This window comes from Paramacrobiotus metropolitanus, unplaced genomic scaffold (genome assembly GCF_019649055.1).
Source record: "Paramacrobiotus metropolitanus isolate TYO unplaced genomic scaffold, Prichtersi_v1.0 Parri_scaffold0000027, whole genome shotgun sequence".
NCBI classification, from domain to species: Eukaryota; Metazoa; Tardigrada; class Eutardigrada; order Parachela; family Macrobiotidae; genus Paramacrobiotus; species Paramacrobiotus metropolitanus.
In genome coordinates this window covers 1,032,505-1,057,252 of record NW_026570247.1, presented here as the reverse complement: position 1 = coordinate 1,057,252, position 24,748 = coordinate 1,032,505, and the positions used below count along the sequence as shown (strand labels likewise).

Genomic DNA, 24,748 nt, shown 5'->3' with positions numbered 1-24,748 from the left:
ATCCTCGTACCCGACCTGTTGTTGGTGACTTCACTTTATCCGACCTGAGGTCGGGTATAATGTTATCCAACCCGAGGTCGGTGATTCTTCATCGAGATCGGTTCCGTCCGTCAGGAGGTCGGTTTAAGCCTCTGGGCGTCCATCCGGGCTCCGCAAAGTTGTTAGGAGCGATGGTCGAGTTCGTACCTTAGGTCGGCTACCGTTGGTAAAATCGACTTCTGTGGTCGACTTAGGTAGCAGGTCATGGTTGACGCGATCCACTCTGTTAGGGTCCAAGTGATTGGTCATATCCCGACTTGTTGTCTGATTGACTTCGCTTTATCCGACCTGATGTCGGGTAAAATGTTGTCCAACTCGAGGTCGGTGATTCTTCATCACGGTTGACTCCATCCATTGAGAGGTCGTTTCAGGCCTCTTGGCATTCGTCCGAGCCCCGGAAAGTTCTCAGGAGTGGTGGTCTGGTTCGTACCTCTCGCATGCTCTGGGTCGGATCCGAGTCGCTGTTGGTCGGTTATCCCGCTGAGCCATGTGGCATTGGACTTTGCCTCTAGACGGGTCCAAGTTCCGTTGAGTTCGGTGGTTGCCATGGCGTCTGTTGGCCAGGTTTTCCATGGCAGGTCGAAGTTAATGATCTGCGAGCTTGCGGTCCGTTTCACTAATCGACTACCCTTATTCAAATCGACTTCCGTGGTCGATTAAGGTAGCGAGCTGTGTTTATTGCGGTCCGCTTGGTTGACCCTCCGGTTCCGGAGTCGACCATGGGTGCTTCAACGAACATTCACGACTCGTCCTTCGGATGTTGAGTTGAAACTTTCACCGACTTCTGTGGTCGGTTAAGTTATCCGAATCGCGATTAAGGTTTCTGAACAACTACCTTTGAAATGGTCGACTTCCATTGTCGACCGAGGTAGTAGATCATGGTTCCATGGCACGGTTCGCGCCATCCTGGTGCGTCCGTTTTGGTTGACTACTGTTATAACCAACTTCTGTGGTCGGTTAAGGTAGCCAGACGTGGTTGACGATGTGCCATGTTGGCAGGCCGGGCAGTTCTACCATGGGGCAAGTCGACTTCCGTGGTCGACTATGGTAACAAATGTGCTCACGATCTGATCCAAAGGCCGGTCAGCTTCGGTTGGCTGGTCTGCTCGGTTGGCAGTGAAGTAGGAGATCGTTGTTGGATCCGCGGCCTGCGGTGGTCAAGTTTCCTGGGCAGCTACCTCGGAAATAGTCGACTTCCGTTGTCAACTGAGGTAGTGGATCGTGGTTATCCAACACGGTCTGTGTTGGGTATATCCTTTCGTACGACTTGTCGTTCGGATGTAAAGTTGAAACTTCACCGACTTCTGTGGTCGGCTAAGTTATCCGAGTCGTAATAAAGAGGTCGTGGTTTAATGGCACGATCTGCGCCATTCTCCTTTTTAGGTGGCTACCTCGGGAGTAGTCGACTTCTGTGGTCGGCTGAGGTAGTTATTCGCGGTTAACGATGTGCGTCGATTGGGCTTCTGGGCGGAATCCGGTTCTTCGCTCCTGCCTTGGGTGTGTCACTTATGCCATGTCGTAGCAGGTCGGTTTTGACTTTTGTGGTCAATGCCGAACCATGTGACATTCCGAACCGAAGAAGATACCACTGTCTGCGGTGACGAAAGTTACTGGTCGGTTACCCTGGTTCCAAAGTCGGCCAAGGGTGCCAGGCGAACATTGTAGGGAACGCTCGGAGTCCGGTTTTCCGTACAATTTTAGCGTCATCCTCTCGGTCTGCGCTCCGGAGTCGGTTGGCCGGAGTAATTTTCTTCGGTAGCAGAACGTGGTTCACGATATGCTATGTTAGCAAGCCGGGGCGTCTGTTGGCTCCGGTGTAGCAGATGTGGTTCTGATCTAGTTCGCGATCTGCTAATGCCATGCTGGGGAACTGAGGTCGGTTGCCCAGTTCTTTCCAGGGGATTCCTTGGAGGACGTAACGGTACGGTGAAAGAACCGAAATACCCAGGTCTGACCACACATTTCCGGGTCCGGCCAAAGAATCCGGCTAACTTATGTGGTTGGCATTTTTGGCTTGTTCGTGGTTAACGTCTGCTGTCTGGAATCTGCAAAAGAATAAAAGAAGTATCCATTCCGAAAGTCCACGTCGTTTCTCGACGGTGCCGTTTCTCAGGCAGGCTGGTTCTCCGCCGGGTCGGTTCTCGACCTCGCAGTTTCTTTTTTTCTGAGCGTAATGTCCGCTCCTAGGTGTCTCAAGTTGGGACTACTTCTGTCGTGACTGCTGCTTGAGGTTTCTTGGTGTTGCAGTTTTGACAGGTTTCTCCGAGTCTGCCCGTCCTTCCGAAATTCTTTCGAGGATTTCTTTATGGGCTTCGTCTTCTGCGACTTCAGTTTCTTCCAGCACTTGTTGTGCTGTCAGCTTCGGTTTCTTGACGTATTTCCGTTTAGGCTTGGGCGGTTCGACCTGCTGGTCGGCTGCTTCGACTTCCGTGGTCGGTGCCGCTTGGTCGGTTAGTGTGACCGTCCTTTTCTTATAAGTCCGTTTTGGCTTCGTCGGTGCGACTGCCGGGTCGGCTACTTCGACTTCTGTGGTCGGTGCCAAATGATCGGTCGTCTTATCCGACTTCTTCTTCCTTGCCGGCTTAGTTACCGACTTCTTGGGGTCTTCCGCAGGTTGGTTGGATGGCTGAACCGGTTCTTCGGACTTGTTGTCCGACTCCTTAGGCTTCTCCAAGGTCGGTTCAGCGGGTTCGTCTGGTATCACATTTTGCTTCTGCAGTTCCTGCAAGGCTGGTGTCTCGAAGTCCTTCGTCGGTTTCTTCCGAGGTCGACCTCGACCTCTTTTCTTAACCGTTACTTCAGGTTGGTCGGTCAAGTCCGATTTCTCCGATTGCTCGATGGTTACTTCAGGCTTTTTGGTCGACTTACTGGTTGCCTTCCCTTCTGTGGGGTCGGTTCCCAGGTCGTTATCCGGCTTCTTTTGTCGAGATGACCGAGTTACTGGTCGACGTGCGTCGGCTGGAAAGTGTTTCACTCGGTCGACGGCTACGGTGTCTTCACGTCCGTCCTCACTTCGGAGTAGTAGGTTGTTCGGGCCAACATAACTTATGACCGTCCACTCTCCATCGTATCGTTCCATCCTGGCGGGATCCTTAGTTGGGAATTCCACCGTTACCTTATCCCGTGGTTTGAAGGTCGGTGACGACTTCTTCTTATTGTAAATTTCGGCGCTCCGTTCGAAGGCTTCATCAATGTTGATGCGCGCGATTTCATGGGCCATTTGAAGTCGTTCTTTTATCCGCCTGATGTAATGTTCCTTATCCGTATACTGTTCCGGTGCGTTCGTCCCGGCCACTAAGTCCTGTGGCATGGTCATTTCTCGACCATACAGCATATGGTAAGGTGAAAATTTGGTCGAGGCATGGACTGCTCTGTTCATCCCGCAGACGACGTATGGTAAGGCTCTGTGCCAACGGTGTCCGTCCTTTATGTTGCAGAACTTACGTATTCCGTCCCATATCGTCTGCATTTGCCGTTCGACTTGTCCTTGACCTTCCGGGTGATAGGCCGTTCCAAGCGTATGTTGGATGCCGAAGATCCTCGCAACCTTGGCAAATGTTTTCGCCGTAAAGTGCGTCCCTCGGTCCGAGTGGATGAAGGTCGGCATTCCGTACTTCAGCAGGACATCTTCCACGAAGAACTTTTCGAACTCCTTCGCGGTGTTTGTTTTGGTTGCCCGGGCGATGGTGAACTTCGTCAGTTGGTCGGTTACAACTGCGATGTATTGGTATCCTTTCGTCTGCGTTCGAGGTAAAGGTCCCTTGAAGTCCGCGTAGATGCGATACCAAGCTTCACCAACCTCCATCTTCTGGAGTTTACCCGGTGGGGGACGTCGGACCTTGTTGGCCAAAATGCACTGTCGGCATTTCCGAATGTATTCGAACACGTCGGTTGACATCCGTTCCCAGTAGTAGCGCAACTTCAATGCTTCTACGGTTTTATCGCGTCCGAAGTGGTTTCCGGTTTTCCCATCGTGTAGCGAACGTATGATGTTAGTTCGCATGAAGAGAGGTACGACGAAGCATCGTTCCAGCTTGTCGTTTATTACCTTCAATCGATACAGGAGTCCTTGAGCCATCTGGTAGTGCTCGGTGTACTTCGACTTGTAGTCGAGTTTATCCAGGTTCTCCAGTTCATCGATAATTTTCCTCAGGTGCGGGTCTCGCAGCTGTGCTTTCCGCAATTCCGCGTTCGTTGACACGGGCGGTACGAGTATATCGCCATGTGGGCTCAACTCGTCCGTCTCTTCCGCCGTATTTGCGGTCCGGATGGTCGGTTCTAATATGTTGAGGCCCGACGTCTTCGGAGCTGGTACGTTGACGACCCGTACTTCTGTGGTACTTAGGTCATCCCAGTCTGAAATGACGTTACATCCGGGAAGAGGTGGTGGAAGTGGAATTTCCGGTGGTTCCTTCTCATCCCTCTTCTTTTTCCTGTAAGCGTTGTCCTTCAGACGTCGTAGGGTCCGTATGGTGCAGACTTTAATTTCATCCTTAAAGTCTTCAAAGTTAGGCACCTGATCCAACTCTTCGTGTGGATCTTTGTCATCACTCCGTTCGAGTGGCCACCTCGACAAGGCGTCCGCATTGTCGCAGAAAACTCCTGGCTTATACTTGATGGTTATGTCCCGTCCTTGTAAAGCCAGTGCCCATCTTGTTAGCCGAGGGTTGATGCCAGGTCGGTTTGACTCGCATCTGAGCAGATTCTGCAATGCTCGATGGTCCGTTTGTACGGTGAAAGGTCCATGGTCAATGTAGTGCTTGAATTTTTGCACTGCCCATACCACGGCCAAACATTCCCATTCTGTGACTCCGTAATTGAGTTCAGGTCCGTGTAAGACTCTGCTGGCGTAGGCGATCGGATGTCCGTCCTGGGATAACACCGCGCCAAGTCCGGCTCCGCTTGCGTCACATTCGATGACGGTCTCTTTCGACGGGTCGAACTTCGCCAGTACCGGCGCTTCTGTTAACGCCTTCTTAATTTCGTTGAACTCGGCCGTGTGGGCCTCCGTCCAATCCTTTTTGATGTTTTGGTCCTTCCGTAGGAGCTCGTACATCTTTGATGTCTTCTGGGCGTATCCTCGGATGAACTTACGGTAGTAGTTAGCCAATCCCAGGAACGACCTCAGTTGGCGTTCTGTCCTCGGGTAATCGTGTTGAGCAATGGCTGCTACTTTTTCATCGTCGGTTTGGACTCCGTCTTTGCTAAGGACGTGTCCGAGGAACAGCATTTTATCCGTTCCTACCTCACATTTGGAGGGCTTAATGGTAAATCCGGCATCTCTGAGGCATTCGAGGGTTGCTCGGAAAGCCTCGACGAAATCTTCGAAAGTTTTACCGAAGAAGATGATATCGTCTATGTATGCGAACACGCCTTTCTTTCGGGCTGATGCCGTGATCTTGTCCATATGCATCTGGAAGGTCGCTGGTCCGTTGCAGACTCCAAATGGCATACGATTGAATCTCCACATTCCCTCCGGTGTCACGAAGGTTGTGTAATCCTTGGAATTTTCATCCATGGGAATTTGCCAAAAGCCGGACTGACAGTCTACTTTACCGTAGTACTCCATTCCGGCGCACTGGTCCAGTAGCTCGTCCGGGTTCGGTAGTGGGTAATTGTTTTTCTTCGTTACCGCATTCAACTTTATGTAGTTGATGCAGAAGCGAGTTCCAACCGTGCCGTCTCCGTTCCGTTTCGCGGCTAAGACGACGGGGAAACTCCATGCAGCCGATGAAGGTTCGATGACTCCTTGGTCGAGCATCTCCTGCACATGTTTCTGGATGAATTCCCTTCCTTTCCAGCTTGTTCTGGTGGGGTTCATCTTGATCGGCTGTGCACCTTGGACGTCAATGGTGTGTGTTACACCTTTGACATCTCCATATGGTTTCTTCGAGGTTGGGAAGACGGTCCGGTATTCCCAGGCAACTGCCTTAAGTTGGGCAAGTTGCTCATCGGTTAAGTTCTTACCGAAGTTCATGGAGTCGATGATTCTTCGCCGCTCTTCCTGGGATTCCGCGTCTTCTTCCTCTACCTGAGCTGAGCGTATTCTCGCTTCTTCAACTCTCTGGTCGTCCGTCATCATTTGGAACGGTTCGACTCGACCCATGGGGGCACCTTTTCGTAAGGTGACCTCACGGTGTGTGTGGTTGGCTACCATGATGGTAAATCGTCTCCCATCATGTTTAGTTACGCCATCCATCATTTCGACTCCGTCTCGTTGGGGGTCGGATCCACCAAGGTACATGAGTTTCTGTCCGGTGGCTACTGCAACATCCATTACGACATGCACTTGGGTTATCGCCCGAGGTAGGAGTTTCACTTTCCGTTGAGCTCTAACTCCCGTCGCCTCGAAAATTTCGAATTTCGGCGATGGCTTTGGTTCGGGCTTGGGTGGCCAAGTCTTGGCAATCCCAAGTGGAAGTTCCCATTCGACGTACTGGTTGTCGATGTCCGGTTCGAACATGTCGCTGTATTGCATATGGCCGAGTTTTATGCCTTTCTTCAAGATCCTTGGTTGGTGTGTCATGTTCTGGATGTTTATCCAGGCCGCGTCTATCTGAGGTCGGATCTCAATCTTAGCTTCTATCGGTCGGATAGGTCGGTGCTTCCGCCGTAAAGTGTAGAAGTAGATGGGTCTCATCGGGTCCATTGGTTTGGCCGTCCGTACCTTGATAGAACACGTTGAGTATGGTGGGAGAGAGACGCGCTCGCTGTTGAAGACCACTTGTCGGTCTAGCGGCTTCGAGTCGATGAACGGGTCCAGTGCCAAATGGTGAACTTGTGGGTGCTTGTTGCCCAAGTTCAACTCCGTAATTGAGTTAACTTTTGCAATCCGAACCTTCTGTGGGCGCGGTTGCTCCGACTTCTGTTGGTCAGTCAAGTTAACCGAGGCTGGTTGTTCCGTTGACAACTGCTGGACTACTATCGTCGAAGGTCGGAGATCGTCTTTCTCCGGTTCACCTCCTCCAAATTCTCTCAGAATTTGAAGTTGTTCCAGTTCTGCTTGTTGCTCAGGATCGACTGGCTTTTCCTGTCCGGTTTGTTCCGGAGGAGTGTCGACTATAAGTTCAGTATGGATGATGGACCGCAATGCTTTTGTTAGCCTGACGTCATAGGTCGGTTCTCCATCCTCTTCGGAAGAGTCATCCGAGTCGTCATCCCGCGGTTTATCCGACCTGCAGTGTCGTACTGACAGGTCGAGTTCTTCATCATCATCCTCTTCGGATTCTTCCGAAGGTTCATTATCGGAGTCCGTGTCCGGTGAATCACTCGAACTTTGTACGTCCGAGCCATCCGAATCGTAGTCTTCGAACTCTATGGCTGATCCACTTTCAAGGTCGACCTCTGGCATGTTACCATGTCCGACTTCTGTGGTCGGTGGCACATTGCCTTTTGCAGGTTCTGAGGTCGGTGGGTCGGCCGTATCCGTCGGTTGGGTCGGTCGACTTTCTCCTTCCTGTTTCTCCAGGTCGGATGGCTGTGAGCTTATGTTGCTCAGCCAGCGGTTAGCTACTGATTTGGTTTTCCGGCTTGGGTTCACCTTCCGATCTGGTTGCGGAGGGGTCGGTGACGACGGTCTGCCGTCAACCCAAGTCAGGTCATGATGGGTCTTCAGCGTCCGGATGACTCCATCAATATTGTCGTTGCAAATTATGCAACATTCTGGTCGGTCAGTTTCGCCGATTTGCGTATTTTCAGTCGGTTTCTCCAGACTGTTAACGAACCTCACTTCCTTCGGTGAGTGTTCCATTGTTGCCGGTAACGGGTCGGGGATCTTCCTTGTTATTGAGGTATCCTCGCCGTACCGTTTCCAAAACGCAGTTGTTGTGGATTCTCCATACAACTGTACTTGTCGCATGTAACTGAAGAGTGCTCCGCCCAGTTCTTGGCAGGGTATCTCCAGAGGGCGTGGTACAGGAAGTCCGTATTCCATGTACTGCCGGTGAATTGGGACTCGTTCATCTTCCCATTCCCAAGCCTCATCGTCGATGTCTCCGGCGAGGGCCAATACAGGTTCGCATGTCCGTTGTGCTTCCTGTATCTGGTCCGTGGTCACCGCTCCGTTCTGTTGGAGAGTGGCCAACATTTCCAACGTCCGTCGGTCGAGAAAGTGTTGAACTCCCGTAAACCAGGTTCGGTACTTCTGTTGAACCTTTAAGAGGGCATCCGCTTCCGTGGCGGATGCCTCTGGTATCGGGATAGACTTGACTACCGTCTTCAGTATCCGCTTTTGCGGACGTAGTCTTCCGGTACGTATCCGGTCTTCGTACGCCTCAATGGCATTGTGCAGCTGTAACTCCTCGACCAAAGTCCGGTTAGTATCCCGGCAGTCACGGCAGATGTTGGGCGGAGATTCCGTCGGCTGGCCAAGCCGGTTTATCCTCGCTTCACTTTCTACCGTGCCCGATGCCTCTGGTATCGGGATAGACTGCACTACCGTCATTCCTCCAGATCGTTCCGGGTTAGGAATGGGCGTTAGCACGAAGGTGAACTTCGAATGGAGGTAGTCACATCCAAGTAACACTGGGATATCCGCGTTGCTCGGTTGAACGTGGAAAGTGTGATGGCTCGTAAATCCCTGCAGCGTTACCGGTACGGTGCAGCAGTGGGTTACGGTGAAGGCAACTTGTCCGCCTACGCCAAGTATCCTAGTGTAATGGCCAAGAGGTTGCATTGGCAGGTCGTTTTGTTCGCAGAATCGTTGTTCGATCAGCGAAGTCTCTGCTCCTGTGTCGAGCATCGCCATAGTGGGCGTCGGTCCGATCTGGATTGCGTGTGTCCAGGCTCTGACCGTCTTCGGTTTCTTGTGAGTCCCTTTTCGAAGGTCACTTCCCGTACAGTCGGTGTGACGGGAATTAAGGAGACTGATCCGCCTTCTGTTGGCGTCAGCGTGCCTTGGATTGGTCCCACTTCGGTTACGACCACTTCATGTGCCTGAGGTCGGTTAGCTACTCCGTCCTCCAGCACGTCGGTGGGAGTTTCGAACCGTCGTGTTTGTTCTCGTATCCGTTCTTCTATCGAGGTTTCCGTTGGCCTCACTTGCGACCATATGTAGTCGAGGTTGACGAACGTCCGAGATCCGGCTACTGTTCTAGCCGGTTGAGGTTGTTGCTGGGAGAGGTCCGGCTCCTGCTGCAGCCAGTGAGCGGGTGCCTGTGCTTCCAGAGGGAATGTTCCCCATATTTCGACTTCTCCTTCCGATTCTTCGGTGGGGTCGATAGCTGCCATTGTTGCAGCGTATCTATCCGTTGTACGTGCGGATGATACATTGGGGTAGTTTCTGTTGCCCCTTTGCGTGAATCGGCGTCCCGGTCCTCCGCGTCTTGGCCCTTGTCTGGGCTGCTCGGTTGAGTTTCTTCTCACCGGCAGTCCGGTCCAGCTTCCGTGGCCGGTCCGTCCTGCGTCGCTTTCTGCGGCGGGCGGCGCAGTCGCATTGTTTGCGCTGCGTAGGTCGGGCATTTCTTGCGTTCCGACCTCCGACGTTCCAAGGCCAAGTTGAGGCTTTGGGTCGGCCGGTCCGGGCAATCCCTGCGTTCCGACCTCCGACGTTCCAGCGCCAAGTTGATGCACTGGGTCGGGTAAGCCGGGCATTCGTTGCGTTCCGGTCCGGATCTCAATTTCGCCTTTGTTGACGAAAATCCCGAGTCGTTCTGCCATTGTTCTGGCTATTGCAGCTTCTCCTGTTGGAGCTGACAATGCATGTATGAACTCCTCTGGAGTACTGTTAAGGTTCAGGCCAAGTTGTCTGACCAATGCATCAATCTGTTGGGTGACTACCCCTTCTGTTGTGGGTTCAGGTTCAGGTGATTCTCTCCGGTTAAAGTGCGGTTGGTTAGTAGGGTTATCCTTGTCCGGTGGTTCGGTGGGATGTTGGAGGTCGAATGAGTCACCGGAGCTCATCGACCTTAGGCGTTTCCCGGGGAGTTGCCCCAAGCCGACCCGTTATTGGGCGGCGGAAAGCCGAAAGGCTGGTGAGGCGGTAACTGTTGCCGCTGTTCCGAAGATCCCTGTTGACCTCCTCCTTGTTGGCGTTGTCGAGGGGGTGGCACGATCAGTGCCGAGTGCGGGTTTGCCGATCCGAGTGGTTGGCCGGATAAGTACCGTACGTGCCAATCCTCGTACCAGCGGCGATTCGGGTTGTCCTGTACCCGAGTTCCCGCAAACGCGCAGCGTGTTTGGTCATGGTTGCCAAACTTGCAGTAGTGACAGGTGAAGCTGTTCGCCAATGTCCATTGGAGAAACAGCTGTTCCATCTTGTCCACGTAGGTGGTGAACTGCCAAGCACTCTGTGGTGCTTGGGGAGACCGGTTACTATGTTGGTATCCGCCTCCGCCGCGGTTGAAGTTACCGCGGGCGCGATTTCCGCCGCCGAGTGGTTGGCCGGATAGTACCGTACGTCCAATCCTGTGGGATCTGGACCTGACCTGTAACCCGTTGTTCCGCAACCGCCAGCGTGTTTGGTTCATGGCCGCCATACTTGCCCAGGTCGGTTGCTGAGCCGGCGCAAGTTGCGCTGGTAGCGTCATTGGCGGGGGAGTCAGTTGTCGATACGTCGGAGTATGATATCCCGGCATCATGTACGGCTGGTGCGGTCGGGCGACCAGGCGGTGGTGGGGCTTGAGTCTGCACCGGAATCGTGGCGCGGACTCGGGCGTAGTCGGTGTCCCGTGATCCCCTTACCACCTCGTACATCTCCTTGCCGTTGACGAACTGCCGTATGTAGTCACGAAGTTCGGTCGGTGTTGTCGGCATTCGGATATCCAGGGCTTCCCTTAGTTTGGGTTCCAGTATGTTTTCCTTCAAGTGGTGAAGTGCCACTTGGTCGGTTATGGTCTGAGATCGTGACTTAATGTTCATCATGGCGTCATAGTACTGTTCCGGTGTCTCTTGACCGAAGCGGTACTTTCGTCTGGCCATCGCTGTCAATGCGTTGATCTCCTTGTTTTTGTCCGCGAATCGTTCTTCGAACTTTGCCAACCATAGGTTGACCGGCCATCCTCCGTCTGGTTCTGCACCGGCAGTGTCCCGGTGCCATTGGGCGGCCTGGCCTTCGAGTCGCGAGACTAGGTCCGTCATGAATGTGTGGTCGGATTCATGCCATGCTTGTGCTTCCGCGTGGAATCGGCGGATTTGTTTGAGCCACCCTTCGATTTTGTTGTGGTCACCGTCGAATTCAGGCAATCTCTGTTTGCGTCCGCGAGCACATACGCGAATCATCGTCTCCTGGAATGCTTGTTGTGCATTCATGGCGGTCGGTGAAGCGGGGTTTGGTTCTCGATCTTGATTCGGGTTGCCGCGACCTTGTTGGTCTGGATATTCCTGATTTCTGTTATCAGGATATCCGTGGTTCTGTTGATCCGGATATCCCCGACCTTGTTGGTCCGGATATCCAGCCGGTTGACGATCCGGCTGAGGTGCTGTTGCTCGAGGGGGCCGTGTTGGCTGCTGGAAGAATCCGGCCGGGTTATCGTTGACCCGTCCAAACTGATTTGTTTGCGGCCTCCTTTGGTACTGACCTTCTGTGGGTCGATCGAGGCGTCGGATCGGACTGTTCCGGATTGTCAGCGAAGTGTTCCGAATCGGGTTGTCGGTTATGTCCTTGGAGGATCATTGGGTATGACCCCACCCGGGCTCTCTGATAATCTGAGTCGCGTATAGTTAAGAGTCCGAAGTCATCCATGTTGGGATGAGAGCCTGTTCGTCCTTCCAGTCGCCGTCCTGTATCGCGTTCCGTTCCCCGTGGTCCGTTCAGGTGGGACGCGGTGGGCGCTGGCGCATGCATCGTTGTGTGCGTTGCATACATGGTACTTGTGTAGGTACCAGCCGTTGTTGTTGTCGGAACATTCGACGTTGGCACATGTGGTGTCGCAGTCGACGTGTTGTGTTCCGGTTCTGGATGATGCGGTAAAGGCTGTTGATGAAGAGTTCCGGAGAGTGGGTTGTTCGTAACCACTCCCACGAAGTAGGTCGGTTCCTTCTTCTCGGACTCCTTAGGTTGGATATCCCACAGGATGTTCCGAACAGTCTGCGACGGATAGTGGTCCGTTGCCATCGACGTCCTGTAGGATGGAGGTTCTACCCTGGTTCGGTCCAGGTGTTTCGTTTTCTCCTGGAGGCACCGAACCTCCGTATCCATCTCATCGATGTACCGATTCAGGTCGTCGATATATTCGTCCGCGTTTTCTCCGTAGGCGTAGAGTTCGTTTTCACGGGCTTCGAGGTGAACGATGCGGTTCCGTTGCGCTTCGTTCACTTTCTGAGCTTCCGCCAGACTGTATTCCAGTTGTGCTCGGAGCTTCTGTTCCTCCTTCAGCACATCGTTAAGTCCATGGACCTGGTCGGCAAGTTGGTCGACCTCATTGTCGGCCTGCTTGAGTTCGACTACGTATCTGTCGACCTCGTTTCGGTAAGCCTCGGCTTCCTCGTTGGCCTGATTCAACTGTTGGTGGAATTCTCCTGCCGCCAGTTCCGATTCGACCAGTGCAGTTTGTGTATCAGCTAGGTCTTTTTCCACGGTGGCGAGCCGTCTTTTTAGTTCAAAGACCGGTTCCACGGACCGCTCCAGTGTGCCTTTGAGTTTATCGACCTCTTCGAAGTCGTATCGACATGGGTTGTCGGACCTCTTGAGGTGACACTCGAGCTGGTCAATCCGCCGTTGTTGGTCGGATATGACTTTGTTAGCCTCGGCGAGTTCCTTTTCCCATCTCATTCGTTCGAGTTTATGGGCGTTTGCCGACTGCGACATCGTACCTTCCGCGGAGTTGACGATTTGGTCAGCCAACACGGTTTGTGTAATCGGTTGGCGACATCGTTCCCGGAGCCGGTTGATATAGTCAATCCTTTCTGGAGGTGTGGATGCAATCCACTTCCGTGCCGTGTACTCAAGCGTGCTTGCTTGGTACCTATGATTACCCAAGTGGGGTGTCATCGGCGTTCGGAAGAATCCATCCCTGCTATCCGGGCGAACCACTTTTGTGGTGGTCGTCCCAAAGACTTCATCGGTCGGTGAAGGTGTTCGTACCATTGGTAAGGTTCCCATTACCCGAGTCGACTCACTTCCAGTTGGTGAAGGTCGCTTGGGCGGTGAACTGACCCTTTCGTTGGGTGCAGGTAAGTAGGTCGGTGATCCAGTTAGGCGCGGGCTGCTTCGTGGCGGCGCCTCCGTTTTTCCCGTTCTGACCGTTAGTTTGGTCGGCTGGACTTCCGTATCCGACCTGTTATCCACTGGTTTCTGTTCCAGGGAGGTCGGTTGTACGTAACCGACCTGCTGTTGTCCGACCTTCAAGGTCGGTGGAAGTTGTCCGACCTCAGTTCCGACTTGTGTGGTCGGATGAGGTCCGACCTGGTTGGTCGATGGACTTCCATCCTTATTGGTCGGAGTGATCCTTCTGACTTCTGTTGTCGGTTGGACTTTACCGATTTCCTTGGTCGGAGATTGTTGTCCGACCTCAATCTTCTGTTGATGTTGACCGACCTTCGAGGTCGGTTGCTGTTGACCGACTTTCGAGGTCGGTTGCTGTTGACCGACCTTGGTCGGTGGAAGTTGTCCGACCCAGTTGGTCGGTGAAATCCTTCCGACTTCTGTTGTCGGTTGGATATTACCAACTTCCTTAATCGGTATTGGTTGGCCAACGTCCTTAGTTGGTGACGATTGACCTTCCTTGCCTCCTAGTTGAGGATGACCGACCTCCGAGGTCGGGTTTTGTTGACCGACCTTCAAGGTCGGTGATGTCCTTCCGACTTCTGTGGTCGGTTGGACTTGGTCGGTTTCCGTTGTTGGTTGCTTCTTTCCGACCTTCGAGGTCGGTTGCTGTTCGCCGTCCTTCGAGGTCGGTGAAGTCGCTCTGCCCACGTTGGGCGAGGTCGACCTCGTCGCATCATCCGTCTGGTTGGGTGATTTGCGTCCAATGTTGGTGACTGTCGTAGTCGTAACCGACTCCTGAGCTTTCTGTGAGCTCGGCTGAGTTCCTTCAGTTGGGTCCGATGAGGTCGGTACACCATGTGGGTGTTCCGACTCGGCATGAGACAATGTCGTCTCAGCCTGCAGCTTCTCCGATTCCCCCCCGGTCGGGTGGGACGGGGCTGCTGAGTCAGCTTGGGGCTCGAGGAACGTCTTGTCGTGAGCGTCCTCGAAGCTGTCATCGGAGGTCGGGTTGGAATCGGCGAGGAGGATCCGCTCGTTACGCTTCTCCCGTGCCTGGGCCGACTTCACCGAGTCCGTTGATGACGGCTGACTTCCATCCCGACCAGCATGCCGCAGTGAGTACGGTGCGTTTGAGGTCAGGCGCCGGGAGTAATCGGTGTTGAAATCCCGGGCGTATTCATTCTTCTTCGGGTACGACATTGTTGTCGGGTTAGGTCGGTTAAAGTGGAACCGAACAAGATTTGCTGCTTGTATGCAGTGAATTGAACAATCCCTTCTGTGGGGATGTTCAATAGAATCAGGAACGTCTTTTGGTTCAGGAACTTCCGAGGGTCAGCATGGTCCGACTTGATGTTGTTGTTGTTGTTGACGTGTCTGTGTGTGACTCAGTACACAAGGTTACTATACAGTACTATGGTACAGTACAGTATGATATAGTAATACGGTAACGTACGTCCTATACTACTGCGCTGACCAGTATGACGTCACAGGGTTAAGTGGTCTTGCACTTCACTGCCTACGTCACAAATAGCGAGCCGCGTGCAAAATTCAAGAAATGATGACTCACGCCTATGTTAAGCGTGTGGGAAGTTTCCCCGGCACGCTGATTGGCTAACGCTAAAGTACTGAAATCGAACGTTCTGACGTCACAAGGAAGTTCGAGAATTTTCTCGCTTATTTTTCGCAGAAAAACAAATTATTTTTAGGTCGGCCAAAATTGTTATTTGGTCGAATTTCTGATTTTTGATCCGTCAGAAATCATTTTTAAAATTTTAGGAATTTTTCTGACGGTGAAAAGTCCGCCAAAAGTGAAAAATAAGACAATGACCGACCTCTGGTCGGTTATCCAGAGTGGTCCGTTAGGTCGGTAAAGTAACTTTTTAAGTCGGTTTCTCCGACAAAAATTAACTTTTTACCGTAGAAAATTTAAATTTCTTTGTTAGAAATTAAATTTAGCCGTTAGAATCTAGAAATTCTATCTAGAATCGACCTACATCGACCTGTAACCAGGACTTTACCGGTGTGTTACTGGTGTCCGTGGAGGTCGGTGATCCGCCGTTGGGAGGTCGAAATCCGTTAAAGTTGCGGGTCGCCGTTCAAGGCGAAGGTCCCCGTTTGCAGAAACGATCCGTTCGCGCGCTGCAGGCTGTCGTGTGAGCCTGATCCTTCAGTGGGTAGTGGGGATTTTCCCATTCGTCCGTCTGGGGCAGTCAGCCGAGTCGCTCTTCTTGTGTGGAAGAGACGAGAGATAGGGCAATGCGAGAGTGGAAGGGATCGCTTTTGCGATCAACCTGTTGCTACCACAATCGCGAGACAGTGAGGCTAGGTGAAAGCAGAGGCTGCGTTCGCAGTCGATCTGACTTTCAACCGTGGGTTCCTCGAGTTCTCCGCCAAATTATGCCTTTACCGTCTCCTCAAAGGATCCGGTGGACAGAAAACCAGACGATCTGCTTACCATATAACAGGCAAGCGCAGGGAGCTCACAGTGATCTTTATTGACAAATAAAGGGGAGCAAAATACCGCGTGATTGCGGGAGAAAGAACAAAGACGCCAATGTCTGGCATGAAAATCAGCAAGTCATGTTGCTGCGAGCGAATTCTAGCGCGTAATGAAATGTAGAGAGAGAAAGAGCGCTGGCGGCAACGTCGTGCGTCCAGACATGTGGAATGTGCTGCGCAGACTGGGCTCGTATCCAACGCGAGCGTATAGGCGCTGAGTCATACTGCGAGTGAGAGGAACGAGAGAGCAAGTATGCTCAGTGAGTGCGCCCGCGGTAGATCCGCTAGGCGGAGAGTGCAGTGCAGCCACTCACGTACGTACGAGAGAGGGCGAATCAGCATGTGTGCGTTGGTACGCATACGCAAAGTGGCGTATCTACCACGCAGGCTGTCGTGCCTCTAACAATTTCTACATGTTTAAAATATTTTAGTAGCTTGACTCGCTGGGGTTTTACTTTGAAATATTTCTTGAAATCTATTTTATTGCTGTACAAAGTATATTTTGTAATATCTTTCTTTCTTCCCTACCTCGAACACAGCTGGTCGCGCGCTCGCGCGACCGATACTTGTATATAATATTATATTATTATATTTAAAACAATATTAAGTTTGGCGTGTTACCCATGTATCATTTCACACAAAAATGCAACTGTCATGAGTTTGCGCCAAAACAGTGTTCTTGCCAATGGACGGCAATGACCACTTGAGGCGTTACCTTTTTCGTGCCGACATGGCTCAGTTATGCATGGACTTTGCCGAATAATCGCTGGCCATTGTTCCCGACTGGCTAGGTGTGTCTCCAGCACTTGTGTCAACGTCTTCACCATGTTCTGTGCCATCTCGGCGTCCACTGCGGGACCCATGAAGATAAACATGCATCCATCCCGTTCAGCTCGCAGATGAAAGCGACAACAGTCCCATTTATGAACGGATGACCTGTTCCCTTCAAATGCATGACGAAAGTGCTTGATGATGCGAAATTTATCGGAGGCGTCACGGAAAATCGTCGGGGCTGCGGGGAAGGGCACCATGTACTTGGTGCAGCGCAGACCGCTGATGGAGTGCAGCAGCAGCGGAGAACCGGCGGGCGGCAGATGTGGTGTAATTTGGCAGTGCTGAACCAGTTCACAACGCGCGCTGTTTTGCTGGTCGCTGGTGTCAATAGTCACGGTTTTGATGTAGTACAGTCGACATGTCTCACATCCTTGCACTTCATTGAACATTGTTACCTGTCGGAAACGAAACGGTCCATCGTCTTCGTCTCGCAGTGCCGCATAGACGACCTGCATTTTGCGCGCATGTAAAAATGGGCGGGTGTCTGCATAGAATGGCAACGCCCAGACCCGTCCCATGTGCACCCAACGGTTAGTGACCTTCTTCGAGTCAAAGTGGATGAAGGCCAGCTCGCCGTTCATATCCTGAATGTATCCCAGCCACCAGCTGTTGTCATCATTGAGGACCGCCACCATATTCTGGTAACTCATCTGGCCAGCCTCAGCCAAGAGTGGCTGGAACTGTGGCATCACTAACGGCGTAAACTCCATGCTGATCTGTGGAATGATCTGTAATCCATAAAACAGGTTCACAGGGCGGTCACCGGTTCGCTTCTCCGAAAAATTTTTATCTTTTCTGCATACAGGTAGAATAACGTTAATAGAATAAAACCTGAAAACAATACTTATCGGCAATCGTCCAGTTGGGCGTGACAAAAAACAGGAATTTATTGATTAAAAGTATCACGTGTATTGTAATTGTACGGTATTGCCACACTACTGCTGTTTGTATAGTAGCTCCGAGCACTGTGTGCATTGCTTGCCCGTTATAAAAAAATACAGCCTTTACTCAGTTTACTGCGATATAAACCATGCTCCTAACTTCAGCAGGTGCGCAAGCCTGTATCTTTTCACATCATCTGCGATCATATGCATATGCTACTTATGACATTGTCATTCAAAATAAATTATAACTTATTAAACCTTTAATAAGTAATAAGTATCATGGTGCGAGTACAAAAGCTATGCACCAGAACAAAACAGCATTTACAAAAGAAACACTCGCTCTATGCTATCCTGATCGGGGATCGTACCGATTACACAAATCGCGTTTAAATTAAAATTAAATTAATGAAAACTCAAGTTCAAATTTAAACTCAAGTTAGTCCCTACTTTCTTCCCATAATTCTACTTTTCAATAACTGATTTTAGCAAAAAAAATGTTTTCCTAAAAGTTTGGCAAGTTTTCCCATTTATTTATGGTGAAGGCTTTTTTGCCTACGCGCGAAAGTGTATCTTTTTTGTAGACTTTATACATGATACAGCGGCATTACAGCCTTAAATACACGCCCTTCAGATTTCGCTGCAAAAATTTTAGATCTATTTCTATCATTTCTGATAGAATTTCCAGCAATTTTGGCAGCAAGATCGCTCGCTAGCACTTGTTGTAATTTTTTACACGGCACTTACCATATAATTATGTAGCTTTACACGCAAACTGAACAAGCTAAATTGTTTTTAAAAATTTTAAGTGCAGTTTCTGCGGTAGGTTAGTTTACCGTTTTCGTCTTGGGGTCCCCGGGTGCCCCTCCCGCCCAAGCGATTTAAATTCACGTATGCCACCCTTGCATCCTAATATGCAACCTTGATACCACTTTCGAAAGAGAAAAACCATCTTTGGCACATAATCCCACATTTCATACCAGTTTTGACTCCAACAACTCGCTTTGCAGAGAAAGTTATTTATGCCCCATAAAACCAGCGCAGGTCGAATTAAAAATGCAGGCAGTAAAATCTTGAACGGCTGACTTAATTTCTGTAAGGTTCTAGCATTACTGCAGCTAAACGAACAAATCAAAAATTAAGTGAAACTTAATTTTTAAGTAAAATAATATTGCAACTTACAGATAAACTCGTTTAATAGTTTACCTAAATCTTTTCTTTCCTTGAACTTCGAAGGATTAAAAAATTTGATTTCAATCGACGATCAGAAATTTCCTGAAAACCCAAACGATTAAGACCAACTAACTAAAGTTTACAAACTGATTAAAGTTTACTAACTGAAACAACTGCAGAATTGTTTGAAAAATTCCATAAGCTTTAGATTCATGAAGTTTTACTGTACTACTCTAGCGAATGCTCTTGAGACTACAACTGAATTAATCGTGTTCGCGCTGCCAAGTAGTGGATCTTAAATAAACGTGAAATGCCATTCGCCATTAATTTACCTTAATTGGCTCTTTCTGCGATGTGCGGAAATATTGCACAGCCCGGAAAAAATGGACAGTTTCAGTGTTTTCCCCTTTTGTATAACTGATTACTAATACTCATGTAGTGTACGAACTACGAAGGTTTCATGCACTGCAAATATTTTCAATGTACTTACAGTGTAGGAAAGTTAGGAACTCAAGTGATCCAGGCAAACCATCGCGGAAAAAATCAATGTTGACGAGAAATAGGTGAAAAGAATACTCGTATGTAAAATTAAAAACTTGTCTGACTCGAACAGTCTAACCAGCTGTGCTCTTAATTTGCATTGTTGTAACAAGAATCCAGATTTAAACGCGCAGAATTATTACCACAAAGTGGCGTAACGAGCCTAATAATTAGGGGCCGTGGCACCATTTAGTGTATGACTACTCTACATTACACGGATATAATGATTATATTATAAATTATAGGAACATATTCACCATCTTATACGGTGATACTTATATTTTTAGGCCATAGAATATACAACTGTATAAAAGGAATAGAGTAGCGTCGCATTAACCCCTTCCCTGAACTGCTCCATTCATCCGTCTAGAATTACAACACCACGACCGTGTAGAATGAAGACGCTATCAGTGTAGCGCAGCCATGCTGCGCAACTACGGGCGGATGGCTGCAGCCTGGAGCAGTATGTAAACAGTACAGGAAAGGTATGCAGTGCGATACATATTATTGTAGAAGGTTCCCTCCTCGCAGCCCGATAGGCATCTGTCTCGGGGCTGCGCGCTCAGCACTCGCATATTTTGATAGCAAGCGTGGCTTGGCACCAGCCTGTAGAGAGAAGTCGGCACGCTGCCGGTTGCGGTCTGTACTCTGTAGTCTGTGCATGCAAACTGTACAGTGTACAGTAACAGGCCGATCCATTATCTACAGTAATTTGCGATTTCTCTCAGATGTTTGCAACTTTGCATTCGAATGCCGCTGCCGTCTGATACGGAAAGCGGAAAAGGCATGGTTGGTCTGGTTATAATACAAAATAATTGCAGCACCATAACGACTTGAAAAACAAAATGTACCATCGCATACAATAATTTGCACCGAGCGCGAAGCGGGAGGTGCTGCAATAAGTCTTCGTCAAGAGCATAAGGGAGCATCCATAAATTACGTAACGCAAGTAGGGGGAGGGGGGTCTTTGAAACGCTACGATTTATGCCAAAATGGAGGGGGGCTTTAAAAAATTTGTTACGTTTTGTTACAATTATGACGTCACAATGGTATAGCTTATGGAGGGGTTTTGATTTCATTACGTAACGCTTAGGGGAGGGGATCTCGGTTTTGTTAGCATTGTGACACACAGGGAGTGGAGTATTCAAAACCGTGGATTTTAGCGTTACGTAATTTATGGATGGCCCCTAAATTTGTCTGACGCCACGAAGAGCGTACGTCACGCTTTTCCAGTTCCACAATCCCAGCACCATTTCGCAGTGGTACTGGCGCTCGCTCTCGTGCAATATAAAATAATGTGGTTCGCAACCACCGCTAGTAGTACAGATGGCAAAACAGAGTGTATGTACTGAATAAACTGATGTAGGTACGTGAGTACGTACTACGTACATTAATAATTAACAGAGTGTCCCATGCTTTCTGGGCGTGTCGGAAGGCCGTTCCGTTCCTTAGTTTTAGTTTAGTTTATTTCCGAGCAGACAAACCCTGAGGCACTCAATATTCTGGTCAATATCAAAGTTCAACAATAAAACAGCAAAAATTTAAACAATCTTTTTAAGACGCAGTAAAGAAAGGAAGACTTCGACAGAACCACAGCCAAACAGATTATCTCCATCCTTCATAATTTTATTGAACAGACTTTTAAGCCTCATCGCAAGGATCGTCTCTCCGATGCTCCGCCGCGCGGTGGCATCGATCCGCTCTGTCCGGCGAAGTCCATATTGGGCACTGGTGTCCGTGAAAGGAACCAAGTCACACACGTATGATGGCACAGCAAAATTCTCCCGGTTGCGGATCTTGAAAAGCCAGGCTGCTTCCTTCTGGCGCAATCGATCTTTTGCTGGGGTAATCCCCAGCTGCCGGTACAGTTGCGGTGTTACCCGTATCCCGTATCCGGTGATGGTTCGCAGGGCCGCATCCTGACGTTTACTCAACTTCTCCCGCTCTCCCGAAGACGCCGTTGACCAGGCCAGTCCACAGTAATCTATGTATGGCTGGACAAAGGCGTGATAAAGGGTGACTTGCTGGGAAATGGTGAGTTTGGTTTTTGTTCGCCTCATCTTCTGGATGCCGTAGTTGATGTTCCGTTTTACCTCGCCATCACGGTATCCATAGCACACTCAGCGCACGTGTAATTAATTACTTTTTCTCAAAAATATGTTTAGCTGGTACGCGTTTTCTGTACCACGGAGTACGGACTACTTACTCTACTAAACGTACAGACTACCAAGTGTAATTCCCAAAACTTTTCTTAACGCATTACCAGAAATATTTTTTTTCACCTGAAATATGTTTATTTCACCTGAGGAACAACATAAATTTGTAATAACAGACAACATTTTTTACAACATCAGAATTTCGTTAAAATTTTCTGCTCCTTCCATCGTTCTCATAACCGGCGCCGCGTTGCCGCGCTGAATCTGCAGTGACAATCTTTGGCGTAAAAATTCATGAGAACGGGTTTCCCCCGTGTGTTGTTCGAGTCGTTTACCCAGTGCTTTGATGATGACGATAGCGGACGGCCCCCAAGGGCCCATTGTTTCGAAAGCTATCGGTGCAAAGATGTGTATCTGCCACTTAGATACAAATAAAGCCGGGACTTCTTTTCTTCTGCTTTCACCGCTGCGGCACCTGCGTTGGCCGCCGTAGACTTGACGTGAGAAGGCGCAACCGTGACCACACAAGTGACGTCCCACGCTAAGCACATCCCTCTCTGCCAGGCGAAGGTTGTACAGCCATCAGGACGTCGTTCGGACGTATGCGATGTGCCACGTGGCTCCAGTTTTGCCGGAATCCCAGCTGACGAGATCGGCATACGATGCTGTTCAGCCCGCCGTGTCGTGGGTGTTTATCAGCAGAGAATGCACAAGATAGACCATGGTGTCCGTATTTATCCACGTGTTTCGGTACTTCATACAATCGTGAGGCTCACATAATTATTGCAACTCACAATCTCAGACCTACGGATATTTTAAGAGTGTCGTCGTCCAGAAGGTTTTTTTTGTTTTTGACCATTGAAATCTTTTTCTTTTTCTGACCACGAAAATTTTCTTCCTTTTTTGACTATCGAACCTTCTTTTTCTTTTTGACCAAAAACATTCCTTCCTTTAATAATTGTTATTTCTCCTTCTTTTTGACCCTATCTGGCTTATCCGGGCCAAGCCCGGATAAGCACTGGGCTGCAGCCTATAGCCGTCTGAAAATGTGCTGTAGCGGCTCGATCAAGTGGCACGGCACCACAGAGTTTGTATACGGGAAATCAGCACCTGCAAAGTGTGCACTGCACGTGCTTGCGACCGCCTGAGCATACACACGCTGCATGTGTGGTGCTTTCCCTTACACACAACTCTGTGGTGCCACTTGATCGAGCCGCTGCAGTTCCATTAATTTTAGGTCATCGCTATGCGCCCCCGATCGAGGCGCGAAGTGATTTGGCTGTGCGCCCTGAATTTTCAGTGGAAACGGAAAAACCTTCCAGGCCCCGAATTTGCTGCGTTGCAAAATACAGGAAATCAGGAAGGCATGTAGTTTTCTGAAATTGCTTATAATTATAAGATAAGGTACGAGTATGGCTAAAATGGTACACCGTTCATCTCTCCAAGATCATCTTTTAGCGAGCAGGGGGTAAACCGTGGCACTGGCACCTGCCAGTGGCACTGCGAATGACATGGCGAGCAATAAAACCTGGAGGCTCTGGCAGCTGGCATGCGATAAAATCTGGCAGATGCCGCATAAAATGTGGCAACTAATAAGTTTTTGGCCAACTACATAATTTTTTAAAATCTTGCCGGTAAATCGTCAGTTTGACATGTATAGTGTTGTTCACATTATTGGCCATGCACGAAGTTCTTAAGTAATCGCCGGCATAAACAATTTCAAAAGGTCACATTGCATTCTGAGCAAAGTAACTCCATAAAACAGAATCGCATGGCGCGTAATACAATCGCGGCTGACGAGGCACTCACAGATAGACGAGTAGAAGGCTGAAATATAGGGGAAAGAACAAGTCTAGTCGAACCAGTCGCTCGTACTTCGGACTGATGTCAGCCGGCTGGTGTTTTTACGTTGTGGCTATACATGGTGCTTCTGTACCGCACCTAATTTAACCGTATGTAATGCCGTAACGTCATACTCCTTGCAGGTGACGGCAGCAGTACAGGGAAACGGGCCGAGTAGACTATATGCCTTGCGGCATACCCTATCACCACCTTGCTTGCGGTTAACCATAAAGCTGCCTGATAATGTATTCGGTTAATCAGGTGCGGTTAATTGGTGAAAAATGAATCTTCTTTTTTCTCCGCACACTCGTTTGCTGCTTAACTTGTGATAGCTGCCGTAAGTCAACGCCAGTGTTAAAGTAATTAAACACTTCTGTCAAATCCAAAACAAATTTGATCTAATTGTATGAGATCAACTGGGAATATGAACGTTTAGACCCGTTTTACTAACATTTACATATTCCGTTGATTTTCCCAGTTATTTTCAGGGTAGTGCAGCATAGTATCATACTACAGCATGCAAGACTATTCGCACATTACACCTAACAGCAATTCTATTTAAAATTTATATGATTCCCACCCTCCAATGAACCGACTCAGGAGTTGACAAACAATTCATGGTGTATAACGTTGTACTGCTGGAAGGTGGACAGAGTCAATGATTGTACCCAAAATTGCATCTACAAACCTATTTGGCTGAAAAATTTGTGCAAAGCATATCTATACAGTGAGCAGTACAGACATACAGATATAAGCTTTATGTCAAACCGCTAATAAAAAATAACTGAAATTCAGAAACTGTAACATACTCTAAAACGCGAATTATACTGACGGGGCGCTAGCTGTAGTTAACTGATTATTAATAATGTCAGAGGCGTACGACTGCGCCTGGTGCGTACGGTCCACACAGGACGTACTTGCACCCATTGCATGCCGTTATTGCCTCTCTCGCTGTACGTACGTGTGCTGCTGCACTGCACTCATCCGGTTAAGCGGATATACGCGGCGCACACACTGAGCTATACTTGCTCTCTCGTCCCTCTCTCGCAATATGACTCAGCGTTCTTATGCTCGCGTTGGATTGAGTCCAGTCGGCGCATCACACAGCTGATGCATCTGGCCAGCTGCACGCACGTGGTTGCCGCCAGCATTCTTTCACGCCATCAGACGCTCAAGAACCACTTTAGCAACCACTTGCTATTTTCGGCCATATGCGCCTTTGTTCTTGCTTTCCTGCTATTACGCAGTATTTGTTCCCTTTATTTGTCAATAAAGCATCACTCGTGATCTCCTCACCATTGTCTGTTACATGGTAGCAGATACTCACGGTTTTCGATCATACGGAATCTCTGAGGAGACGGTGAAAAGCTTCACTTTCGGAGAACTCGTCAGGAACCTACAAGTCACTGCCAGATAGACTGCTGAAGAAGCCTCTGCCCTGACTTCGATCAGAACGATCTTGCCGTCTTACAGCTGCGGAAAAACGAGAATCACTGAAGTGATTCTTCCCACAGCTGGTGAGCACAGTTTCTTTGTCTCTTCCACATTGAACAGCACGTTTCCCAAACGCACGGAACTTTTCTTATCCCAACGGACGGATCAGATTAGAACAAGAGTCTGCAGCGCGCACGGATTAATCC

At 49.6% G+C, this 24,748-nt stretch overlaps 1 protein-coding gene across 2 annotated transcripts in view; it reads right to left on the bottom strand.

Moving 5' to 3' along the window:
* The window catches only part of LOC129587928 (uncharacterized), a 29,913-nt gene extending 10,453 nt beyond the window's left edge, over nucleotides 1-19,460 (bottom strand). For both annotated transcript variants that reach the window (XM_055481902.1, XM_055481903.1), the window contains exons 1-2: nucleotides 19,061-19,460; nucleotides 16,398-17,244 (exon numbers count right to left, since the gene is read on the bottom strand). In XM_055481902.1, the coding sequence (XP_055337877.1) occupies nucleotides 16,398-17,226 (829 nt within the window). In that variant the 5' untranslated portion in view covers nucleotides 17,227-17,244; nucleotides 19,061-19,460. The remainder of the gene's footprint in view (nucleotides 1-16,397; nucleotides 17,245-19,060) is intronic.
* Nucleotides 19,461-24,748: the final 5,288 nt, after the last annotated feature.